This window comes from Tinamus guttatus, unplaced genomic scaffold (genome assembly GCF_059628265.1).
Source record: "Tinamus guttatus ecotype Peru unplaced genomic scaffold, ASM5962826v1 Tinamus_guttatus_pri_ptg000213l, whole genome shotgun sequence".
Classification (NCBI taxonomy): Eukaryota; Metazoa; Chordata; class Aves; order Tinamiformes; family Tinamidae; genus Tinamus; species Tinamus guttatus.
In genome coordinates, this window is record NW_028288747.1 from 6,251,072 (window position 1) to 6,263,795 (window position 12,724).

The 12,724-nt window shown below is 41.8% G+C and overlaps 1 protein-coding gene across 2 annotated transcripts in view; it reads left to right on the forward strand.

Annotated features, from left to right (window-relative positions):
* MTUS1 (microtubule associated scaffold protein 1) overlaps positions 1-12,724 on the forward strand; it is a 78,787-nt gene that overhangs the window by 41,828 nt on the left and 24,235 nt on the right. For both annotated transcript variants that reach the window (XM_088524679.1, XM_010217465.2), the window contains one exon: positions 11,928-12,145. In XM_088524679.1, the coding sequence (XP_088380805.1) occupies positions 11,928-12,145 (218 nt within the window). The remainder of the gene's footprint in view (positions 1-11,927; positions 12,146-12,724) is intronic.

Sequence of the window (12,724 nt, forward strand, 5' to 3'; positions counted from 1 at the left end):
TATGAGCAAGATGAGAAGTATTCTATTAAACTTGCCCAGGAAACCCTCTGAGAGAATTTTAAGAACAAGTTAAATGAGTCTTGACAGAAATTTGTCTAAATAGTGTTGACCTTCCCTCAGGAGGGATTGATGTAGATGACTTCTGAAAGCTGCTTGCAGCCCTGTGTATGTTACTGAGCATGACAGTCAGCAAAGTACAAAATATTATAGGAAGAAGAAGCTTAAGTGTTGTTCTTTCCTTCCTGGCTTGCCTTACCCCATTCCTTCTTTGTTGCAAGTGGGAGCTAGGATTGCAAAAATCCTGGATAGTAGCAGAAAATGGTGGTCTGCCTCATTCTGCACTCAGGTATTTGAGTTTGTTCCCCACTGTCACACATGCATCGTGGGTGTCTTTCTGTGCCAGCCCTCCCTTCCCTGTCTTTTCCCAGGTGTGAAGGTCTCACACCTACCTGTCTGCAAACAGGGGAATCTGGAAGCCACACAGCAGCTCTGGCTAGAGCTAGAGAAGGGTAAAAAGGTGGGAAAAGGGTCAGTAACTGTATCAGGGAGGCAGTTAATGGGGTCTGGCAAGGGCTTGCACTTGCTGTAAATGCCATGGTTGGATTCCTGCACCCAGTTGACTTGAGCCTGCCTAGACACAAGCTGTGGAGTAAAGGATAAAAATATGCCCTGTCATCTACTTGTGATAAAGCAGCAGAGGGCACCACATAACAGGGAGCAATTTCAGCTGCAAGAAGCAGAAGTGGAGAGAAAGACGGAGGGAGGGAACAAGAGCAGAGACGAGCAAGGAAGATCAGTCTGGTCCTGAGCAGAAGTGTCCGGTGAGGTTGCCAAAGCAAAGCTGTAACTATAACAAGGTTTACAGGAGAGAAAAAAAGACACTACTTTAAATGTCCTTTTGCCTACCAAGAGCCACACCTGAACTGATGAAAATACATCTATATGGATGGCTCACTTTACTTCTAAAGTAAATCATAGAATGCTTAGGATTGGAAGGCACCTCTAGAGGTCATCTAGTCCAACCCCCCTGCACACGCAGGGTCACCTAGAGCACGTGGCACAGGACTGCGTCCAAGCAGGTTTGGAAGATCTCCAGAGAAGGAGACTCCACAACCTCTCTGGGCAGCCTGTTCCAGTGCTCTGTCACCCTCACTGTTAAGAATTTTTTCCTTAAGTTCCTGTGGAACTTTTGGTGCTTCAGTTTGTGGCCATTTCCTCTAGTTCTGTCAGTGGCCACCACTGAAAAGAGCCTGGCTGGTTCATGTGTGTACACACAGCTATGCTAAAATACCTGTGCTTTAGGCCTTGTAAGCTAGTTCTACCATCTCTTCTCCCTTTTTTCTTGCAGACTGTGGTATGCAGCACTGTGGTTAACCAGCATGCCTTGAGACTGTCATAATTTTGACATGACAAGTAATCAAGTGTCAATATTGCTCTTGGTAATTTTTTTAAGTAACTAGCACAAGCCAAACCCACCGGTAGTCTAGCTGATACATGTTAGAGCTGTCTTCTCCAAATTGCATACCATTTTCCTATTTTTTTATTTCAATCATCTCTGAAGGTAGGGTCAGCTTATTCATTATTGTTTGCTGCCAAGTTCATGTTTGGAATCTACTGCTTAGATGAAAATCAATTTCCATTCCAACTAGATATTACAGTCCCAGTAAACTTGTTGACTGAGTAATTATAAATGCAGTATTAAGGCTGAATCACTTGGTGTATTATGGGGTTCAAAATGCTACTCATGTTTTTCCTCTCTGGAAGATGGGGCTATGGCATGTAAGGTATGGGCAAGCTATGGGCATAATGTTGAAATTTCAGAGTATTAGTCAGGTATGCATTTGCAGTATGCATTTAACATGCAGACATCTGTCAGATGGGTTAATTACACACTTAAAGGAATACCCAGACTCCAATGCCAAGTACTTAAAAATTTGCCAAGCCTTCTAAAGCTCATCTCTAGAAGACTTTAACGTCTTCTAATCTGCTAGAAAAATATGAAGGTTATTATATTCTTTCCTACCATTTTCACTGAGCTTTCACAACTTCAGCAGTGAAACACTGACAAAGTGTGTGACCTTTTGATATCTCTTCACCAAATAATGGCTTTAGTGACATGAAGAGCAGAAACAAAGCAGATGCTCATGCAATGACTAAGAAACATCAATACCAGTAGAGAGCACAGGCACAATTCAGGGGTGCCTTTATGGTATTTATCATGAACCATTCTCCAAAATTTGGTCTTTAAAAAATGCATAGGCCAGTAGGTCCTGAATTTGCAGCACTGAGTTGAGTGAGGTAATACCCCTCCTTGTATTTTTATTTTGGGAGACAGTAATACTTTGGAAGACTATGCATTTTCTCAGTTTAGATTAGATAGATTAACCTTTTACTGAAGTTTTGCAAGGAGCTAAATTATGTTATTTATCAAGGTAAGCTGTAAAACCTTAAACAGTAGCCATATTTGCACTTCAAAGATTAATCATAAACAGTAGCAAATGCAACAGGGAGATTCTGTGTGCTTAATCAGTTTAATAACAGAACACATTAAATTGTGGTCAAACTAAACTTTACCTCATGGCGATGCCCCTTTTGAGGGGGGAGTCAGTGCTGTGTCCTGGAGGAAATCAGTAGTGCACTTGTCAATGCCATAAAGCAGTTGTACAGGCTCAAGAGCTGTTTTCTATAGGACATGTGATACCTAAGTGAAACCAGGACACAGTGCAAACCACTTGGAAGAAGGTAAGTTTCCAGCTGGGAAATATTGAGGTGATTAGTGGCTGATTAATAGGGATGTACATGAAGTGACCTGTTTGAAAGGTTGTCATGTGGGTGAAAGTCTACTGGGGTAGAAACAGGACGTAGAGTAGAAACATGATGTGAGGCTTATCTAGGAACCTTCGTGCTGTGTCATACTTGCATTGCTGTTATTGTGGTTGCCTTTGGCAGCTCCTGATTGCAGAGGGAATTTTCTGCCTTGCAAGAAGATGGCAGGAGCATATTTATAACCAGACAGAAGTCCAGACCATCATGCTCTAGGGCACCCAGTTTGCCACATACTATGGGTTATCACCTAAGAACCTTGAAGACCAAGTGTGTTTCAGATTATTTGGCCGGGATAGGCCAAGTTTATCTTTAAAAGCTCAAAATGAATCAAGGACTCCTTTCAACTTGTGGTCTTTCAGCAGAGCTTGTGTAGAAACTCAGTTCAAGATGTGGATTTGGGAGGGGAAGAAAATACCTTGTTTGTTATCTCTTGGTTTAGTCCGTCTCATTTCTCTCCAGGTTTCCTATTTCATCTCTCTTACCATGTGAAGTATGCTAAAATGAAATAGCAGCCTCCCTTCATGCCTGTTGTTGTGTCAACAGGCAGGAAGATAATGAGCTGTATGCTGTATACTATAGGTTGTAGGTATCAGCTTTAGGGCGCAGAACTCTGGTGTGATGCAAAAACGTTTGGTTCCCCACCTAGTGATCATCTTGTAACGGGCAGTGAAGCATTTGACGTGCTGGTAGGCTCTGCTTCAAGAGAGACTTGCTCCACGCCAGCATGAAACCCTGTGGGCAGTGTGGCCTGTGTTGGGCATGCGACTAAAACACTGAATAGGCCTAGACCCGTTTGCATACATACATCTGTGATATACCTCTTCCCTTTTCACTGTCATATGAACGAGGAGAAAATCCAGTTCTGTGGTTGGAAATGAGCAAAATAATAAATCTAAAATGTTTTCTTGATGCTCTAGGTTGACCTGTAAGGACAAATACAGTTTTTTAAACAGCACTCCTAAGTGAGTGCCTCCAAGTGTGATGACTGGGTACACCATGCCCGGGACTGTACCAGTATTTCAAAAAAAGCAGAAAAGTCTTTGTGCCTCTGAAGAAAGGCAGAGGGATTTCTGCTGTGTACGTTTTAATCCTGCTGAATCAGTTAAGCATCTTGGCCAAGTTTTACCTCCTTACAGATAAATTTTGTTCAGCTACTGTGACCTTTTTAAAAGGTTTCCCTCCTCCTCTCTTTATTTTTGTTCAGGACGATTTGAAATGGATTTGGTGACAACTAAGATAGAGAACCTGATACCCCCAGGCAGAGGCTGCCACCTGACCTTGAAGAAGGGATACCCACGAGGTTGCAGTGAGAGTAAAGGAGCAGCAGAGCTGCAGCTCTGTGCTCTAAGCATTTAGTTGTTGTCTTAAATTTCACTCTGCAAACGTGTCGGGGGAGAGCTGCAAGACGAGAAATGCTTCTCATCCTCCAGTTTCTTGAATCCAGACCAGCTAAATAAGTAGCTGGAAAACTCATTAAGATATGCCACCTTCTTCAGAAGTTGTTGTGTGTGTTAGGCAGCAGAACTGAAATGCAAAGCTGTTTTGTTGTGACAAGAATTGGCTCATGTTGGATTCCCTCGAAGCATGAAGGGAACGTGTTAGGGCTGTCTGCAGTGGTTTATATACTGCATTATATACAGTACTGAGATACTGCTTAGAAGGAATACATGATTTTTTTTTCAGGAGTCTGTACATACAGATGCAGTCTTAAGGGCATTGGGCTGCCTGTGCTGAGAAGCACGGAAGGAAAATGTTCACTATTTCCCAAGTTGTAGATAGGTAAATGTTTAAAATTCCCCCTTAGGAAATCAAGGGGGAGACCAAACTGATGTCTGAACTTGAGGTTCAGCCTTTTAGTAGTAGCCAAGGCTACTTTTCCTTTTGACACTTGGTGTCAAATGCAGTTGACCAAAGTATGGAGCTCTCCACTAGTGGGGTTGGAAGAGTTTTCTCCAAAGCATCTAGCCTTCCAAACCACCTAGAGACTTGGCTTATTTAATTTTGTGTTCAGTGGCTGCTTTTGCTGTTTTGTTTGAAACCACTTATTGGATTTGCAGCCAAGAAGAATTCTGACAGAAATTAGAGTTGCAGTTTACAGCTAGCCAAATTTCCTTCCTATTTTACACATACAGGCTTAGTCCTTATAGTCCTTATTTTCTTTTGATGTTTAGTTTAGCCATGAGTTTGAGTTCTTAGCTCTCAAACTTTTTGCCAACCTAACCCCAGAAAATCCAGCATTTATTTTTAGCTTAAAAAACCCCCAGTAAAATAGACTTTTTCAAAGAGGGAAAAGCTAAATAGATTCAACAACTTGATGTTTTCTTTTTCATATTTGGGAAATGAAAATACCCAGCTCCTTGCATCAAGCCTGACCCCACTCAGGGCTGCACAATCTAATCAGCGGTACAAAAATGAAACCACACTGAGGGTGAAAGTAATAGGTGTTTTTGCGTGATACATTCTAAGCTTAATGTAGACTTTCTTTTAAAAATTTCAAGTGTGCTGCATTAATAAACATAGTCCAATATGGCTGTAAATGTGATTTTGTGATTTTTTTCTTTTTTTTTTTTTGTTCACATCAAAACTGTGCTGCTTGCATTTTAAAAATGTTTTAACTTGGTGATTTCATTCCTGTGATTTTGGAGGGGTAAATTTTGGTGTCTGGCTAGTTGTATAGAGTATTCTGAGTTTTTATTATGAAAAACAGAAAAAAATCCAGACATACATAATCCTAATAGGTCAGATTGTTTAAATAACTTTGTCCTAATCATTAACTTGTGGTTGAGAGCAAATCCTCATCATTATTTGATTTGCTGTTAACTAAACTTTTTTCTCTCCTTCCCTCTATAAATAGAAGACAACATTACGTTACTTGAGATGCATTAAGGACAGAGGCTGCTTAGCTTGAAGAGAAACTGTCTTTTCAGCAGCAGAAATGGGTATCTGAGAGAGACTATAAATTCTAACTTGAGAAGCTTGCATATTGCTCAAGACCATCTTATGTATCATTAGTTACAAAATATTCTTGCGGAGAGACTAGTTGTAAAATTCAAAGCACTAGTAAGCTCTGGAGCGATCCTATTTGCTATGTAATGCCAGCACCTACTAATTCAGTTCAGGCTTGCTTGAAGGATGTTTTACAAAGTGGAAAAACGTAAAGCGTATCTAGAAGTTGCATGAGATCAGATTTATTTTGAGGAGAGAATGCATGGGTAACATGGATGTCATTCTGAATGAAATTAGTGTTTTCCCTTAAATGGGCTAATTTCCAAGAGGGGGAGTTCTTCACGATGCATTGCACTGCTGGAGAGCTCTGTGCAGTTGAGGCGGCTGCATTTCGCATGGCAAGGGGCTTACTGTCTTTTGAGCTGGTGGTGTTGGTCAGGAAAGAAAAAGCAGTGGATTTAGCCACTTGAGCTTTGTCAGGTAGGTTTTTTTGAGGCTCCCACTGTGTTATTTGAGGCTCTGCTCTGAGTCACCATCTGGGGGAGCCTGTTCCTCTGTAGAGAAATAGAGCACAGTGTGCACTGTTGAGCTGAACTACTGTTAGAGCCTGTCTCAGGGCACTGATGTGTGCCAACCTCCTCAGTGGTGCTTTCTACCTGCTTTTAATTGCTTTTGTCAAAGATCATCCCTGGATTCAAGTTTCAGTTTGTTTCTCTGTGATTTATTTTGTGTTCTTGTGCTTATTTGATATTTGTGTGTGATTATGGATGCTTAAGGGCTTGCCGGATATCTGTGCATCTAGAAAGGGGGTTGGGGATGGAGGGGAGCGAGCTACACCTGCAGCCCGTAGCTGTGCTAGGAACAACCTTGTGCTTACTGGCACCATCAATGTGCCTGGACTGGAAAGTGGATAGTAACTTCCAGAAATGGGACTCTCCAAGTAGGCCCCTTGTCCCTGTGCAGTAACCTTGTGGTGAGCTGGAAATCCTGTGTCTGTGCCCACTGAAGTGTCCTCTGCAATGCTTCACACCTGGAAAGAGCGCTGAGTGGGTTATTGCAGCTTTGGACGGGCAATCTAACTTCCCTGGGGTGTTTGCGAGTTCCTTGTGAACTCCAAAAGCATCCTGGAGCCCTGACAGTGCAAAGGTAGTGTCACACCTCTTGTGAGCTCCAACATCTGTGATACTTGGTCTTCCTCTGCACCTTGAGTGTTACTCTGGGCTGCAGTGTCAAGTTATCTGTATGAATGTAGGGCTGGGAGATGGGTCCTGCAGGTGAGGACTCCCGTCCCCTCATCCCCGGTCTGCATTCAGTTACTTAAGTAAATTGCTGTGTTACAGAACAGGCAGTAGCTTCGTGTCATGCCTTCCTGCGTGTGCTTTTACATGGAGTCTGTAACAACTGCGATGAAATCTGCTTGCTTAGTACTTAAGTGACAAGCGTTGGCTTCTATGAAAAAAGGTTGTCAGACCTTGTAGCTGTAAGAGATGCCTAAACTTACCAAAAACATCTCATTGATGAGTCTTCCTCTGTTGCTGTGCATCATTAGTGAGCTGCAGGGCTTGCTTGGGGTCTGACTTCTTTCAGAGACGGCTAAATGGACACTAAGAGCTGCCTCCATGAGGAGGGGAGTGAAGAATGGGCAAGTATGTACCCGTTTATTTGGATTTACTCGTGAACTCTGGTGGCTAACATCAGTGGAAGGGTGGGTGCAGAACCACCTCTTTGAATATACAATTGAAACAAGTAATGTTGAACTGTTTGGCTCTTGGCTCCTACAGACCGTTTGGATCCCTCAGAGCCTTTGTGTTGGAAAGGAAGGGCTGCTCTGTTCTTGCAGGCTGTTTTGCAGCAAACATGGTTACTGATGGCCAGGAACTCTCAGATTGATGCAGATCAGATGACTGGGAGTGGCCTTTTGGGTGACATCCCACAGGCAATGATGTCAGCAAAAGATTTCTAAAAATTCAGGTGTGGCCCAATCTGGCAATTAACCTGACTAGTGCTCTGGCTGAGTCCTCAGAGGGAGCTCTGGCTCTGCAGCCCTGCTGCTGCTTAAGGTATTATGTTTAGCATTTATTTTAAGGTACTTCATTTCGTACCTTCGTCTTACCTAGTACCGTAACTGAAGCCTACTGTGAGTCGAGGGAGGATACTATTCCAACAGCGACGTGCTAGCTCTGTTGCCGTCTTGGACATCTCCTTGCTCACAAATATCCATGGCTGCTTGGAAGCTGTGACCCCAGGAGAGGCGGCTCTGGCTGGCCAGGATGGAGAGCCTGGCCACGCTGCTGGCAGAAGTCCAGGCTAGCCAGGCGGCCATGGAGGCCGGGCAGAAGGAGCTGAGGAGGGACGTGGAAACATCTCAGAAGGAGATCAGAGCAGTGCTGGCAATGCAGAGGAGCCAGCAGCAGATGAAGGAGGATCTGAAAGCAGAGATGATATCCAGTCACCTGCATATAAGAGCTGTGCTTGATGAAATCCTGCGAATAAGGGAAGAAATGGAAGCTCGATTGAATACTCAGGCTGATCTCTTCTTACTGATTAAAGAAGCGAGCACCAATTTAACATGTGTAGACAAGGCTTTCCATAAAATGGAAGACAGTCAGAAAGTTTTTACGAGCCTACAACTTCCTGCAAGAGAAAATATTGATCAAGGAATTTTATTTGAAAATAATTTGGATGAGGAACATGAAAAGAAGGTGCTTAGGGGTAAGATAATGGTGCCTTCAAAACTAGGGGGGGTGAACAGATGAGACTGTTCCTACTTGTGCTTCAAGTGTTTTGTTTAGACTGTTTGGAGTGTTTTTAAGGAACATATTATATGCTTTTAAGAAATATATTATAAATTTAATCTTTTCTAATGGACTTGTCTGCATGTACTAGAAATTATTGCCCTGCAGAGCTTGCTATTACATGGTAGGCAAACAAAGACCTCGGTTTGGGTCTGCAAGTCGCCACGTGGGTGATGGACTCTTGTCTAGTCGTGGTGCACAGGCCACCATGGGGGGCTCAGCAGCAGGCAAGCTCAGGCAGCTGGCCAGGGAGGTGCCCATGTGAAGCACTGTGTGGTGTCTAAGTGCTTAATATGGTACATATATAACAATAGCTCTGTTTTCTTCTGAACATTTATTAACTAGAGAAACTGTATGTGAAGTGATTCCCTTCACAGAAACTCTTGGGATGGGTATGATAAAGATGTAAAGAACAAGATTCTGTTTTATGGCAGCTGCCATCTGCATAGTGATCTCTGAGACAGGGGAAGCAGTTCTTGCCCTTGTCCAAGATCATGGGATATTTTATTTGACAGTAAAACATCAAACCTTCAGGTAGTAACTTTGTGTTCAAAAGGCTCAGTCATTACTGAGTTACTACTATTTATCCTTCCTTGTATCAATAGGGGGGGGGGGGGGAAACACTTTGTATGGTGATTCTGTTGGGTTACTGCAATGCAGTAATATTTCTAGCCTGGGGAAATTGTGCCTTACAAGACTGACTTTTAAAGCTTGCCACCTTTATAAAAAAATCCAAGCTCTTGCTTTGCCTAACGGGTAGACTTTAGAGTCTATCATCCAAGTGTTGTATTGGAAGTTAATTCCTGTCCTTTAATGAAGGCACGGTGTTTGGACATCATAGCATGTCTCCTGTACAAATCTGGAGACATGGTCTGTTGTTGCCCAGAGGTGCACACTTTGTAAATAAGCACAGCAGTGTTGCTGGTGTTCATCTGCAGAGGCAGTGCATGCTACAGAGGGTTCATGCCAGCAGAGCAGTGCTTTTTAATGCTTCAAGTGGTTGGGTATGGTGTGTGTCTGTGATAAGCCTATCCAGAGAAGTGAATTCTTTCTGTGCATATCTTTTTCTTGAGCTTTATTTAGACTGGAATCTGGTGTTGGCTGGATGTATGTTGGAATTAACTTCTAGGAAAAGATTTGGCAGCCTGGACACCTTGATTAACAAAAGCAAAAAAAGCCTGGCTGAACTTTGGAAACAGTGGTTATCGAGGGTCTTGTGTTATTTACAGTTAGCTGTGGTGTCAGTGTAATGTGTAATGAAATATAATTTAATCAGGTAAGTGTCTGATGTCATTTTTCTCAGAAGAAAAATTGCTTGTAACTCTCTGTATTGCTTAAAGCAGCTTTTCACTCTCTGTCAAGGGCCATAGCAAATGGATGTCATTTCATAAAGCTAATGAAACGGCTATATTGATTAGCATCTTAATCACTGAATTTAATGAGCACTTCGAAATCAAGAATAGTGCTCTAATTCTTCACTTCAGATGGAGCATTCAGAAGAGGTGGAATATATGAGCCAGTAGGAATATATGAACCGTAGGCTAGGGAATTCCCTCTCTAGACTTATTCCTCTCTCCTTGATTACTGTCTCTTACCTTTTGAAGGACTTTCAGGAGCAATAGACAGTGTCCTCCATAAGTTTGCTGGGAATATAACAGGATAGCTCTGAAACCTGAGCTGTATTGCTCATTTAGAGGTCCAAGTCAGAGGACCTCAGAATGTCTGCATTGCAAGGGAGGAAGTCATCAGATTAATTAAAAAGGTGATAAGAACAAGATAACTAGAACTGTTAGGCGAACTTGATCTCTATTTCCCATGCAGATATGAACTTTGATTTCTATCTTGGGTTACCATGTTATCTCACCTTGAGCAGTGCTGCTACTATATGGCGAGTCAGTATGTTTTTAATTGAAAATATACCCTTAACAGGCAGCATCTCCTGCACAGATATGTGGTGAAATCTCCAAGAACACAGGAGCATCCAAACATGATAAACCAGGATGCTGATGTTCCTCTAACTGGGAGGGAGGGATTTGCTTGGAAAATTAGTAGGCTGGAGAATGCTCTTCATACCTGGCTCAGCATAAGAGGGATAGATGACATCCGATTTTTTAAACAGGAACTTAACTTCAAATGCTTTGAAAACAGCGCAAGGCCATGGAAGACCGATGTATTAATGCAATGGCTGATGTATCAGATTAACATTAGCTGAGAATCAAAACATTTATTAATAATAAATATTTCAGTTGTGCAACTAGACCTTAATCTGATGGGAATATTCCAGTAATTTTACAGTCTTCATGCAAGGTGTTTGAGGCTTGAGAAAAATGATTAATGCTAGTTCATTCATTTGTCCCCCATTTTTCCCCATGTTTCTATTTTTCTCCAAATCCTACCTCTGTTTTCTTCACTTTATCTTGAAGGATCTTGTTAAGTTGAAACTACAAAGTAATCTGCTCAGGTGTTTTCATTAAGCTGCCTAGGGATATTTATATATTGCATCAGTCTTTTATTACAAAAGTGTTTGTTCTCTGTGTGATCAAAAAGGAGACAAAAAGGAGACTAGCCCTATCTGTGAGCAGTTCTCAAACTGGAGTGAAGGCAGTGGAGAAACCTGGTATCTCTGTGGTGTTTACGAGTCGAATGTTGGATTATGTAATGTGGTTTCTTCTGACATGACATGATTGAGTACTGTGAAGTGATTGAGGTTGCAACATAGCTAGGAGTGTTACATAAACTATGTAATTACTGGACTATGCCAGGCAAGCCTGAAATACATTTTAGAGAGTTTTCTAAACTATCATCTTTGAGGCAAAAAATGCTGACATCAAAAAATGCTTAAAGACCTGTGGTTAGTAGAACTCAAACATGAGCTGAAGCGAGTAGAGTTCTTGCAAGGCAAATTTGAAAGGAGAAAAAGACTGAGTAAATATAGCGAGAGCGCTCTCCTATTCAATAATGCACTAGAGTGCAGAAAATGTGAAATCCATGTCACAAGCTGAAGTCACTGACTCTTAGGATAGAAATAAGTCACTACACTTGGTCATCAGTCCTTAGATGGCTAGAATGACAAACTTGCATTTTATGACAATATGGATTCAAAGCAGAGCGTGTAGGGTATGCCCAAATGTGTGTGGTGACAAGTAAATTAAAGAATGCATGCAAGGTCTTGTATGGAATGCTTCACACTTCGTTTCTGAAGTTATCATGCAAGCTAGTAGATGTCTGCTCTTCGGTGCAATTGAAATAACTCTTATTGAAATACTGAAAAGGTTAATAACTACTTTTTGTACACCTAAGCTTTTGTGCAACATCAATAAAAAATGAAAATTAATTTTTTCCACCTTCTTTTTTTTCTAGTTGACAAGGGTAAGCAGCGGAGTCCTAAAAACTCATGCATACAGACACAGGCCTCCACAGATGTGCATTCACATGGGACAAAATCAGCCGAGTTGACACAATATAAAACAAAATGCGAGAACCAAAGCGGAATAATCCTGCAGCTGAAGAAATTCCTGTCCAGCAGTAACCAGAAGTTCGAAGCGTTAACGATTGTGATCCAGCACCTACAGTCCTTGGTAAAACTCTCAATTTATCTATTTTGGCTTGAATTTGTTGAGCTGTTCTCAACAAGGAATGAATTTATAGTCTGATGCATAATGTCTGTATTTCCCTTCCAATCTTCCTCCTCCTGTGATCCCTAGTTTTATACATCTATTAAATTGCAGCTTTCTGTGTTAGCTACAAGTGTCCAATTAGTGATGCAGTCAGGATGCACTTCTGCTAGTGCTCTTTGACATATCTTAATATACCTATTTGTAACATAGGAATACGTTTAAAGAAATGCAGAGCACTCAGGTAGAGATGTAGCTACCTATATTTAATAAAAGAAATGATGGTACTTTTATTTTCCCCCCAAGTTCTGTCTCTTTGGAGGTTGCAGGAAACTTGCTCTAGGCATTAACTGCCTAGGAAAGAAAATGATGCAGAGTCTTGCTGTCTCTGCAGCCTCATAGCCTTTGCTGAAAAGGAATTTTTGAAATCTTGTAGGAAGGACTCCTGTAAGGACTCTTATGGAGTCCTTGAGTGAGCACCTCTCCCAAGTATATCCTTGGAGTTTTGCTCTTGTGGAAAAGACTGGTCTCAACAGATAATCT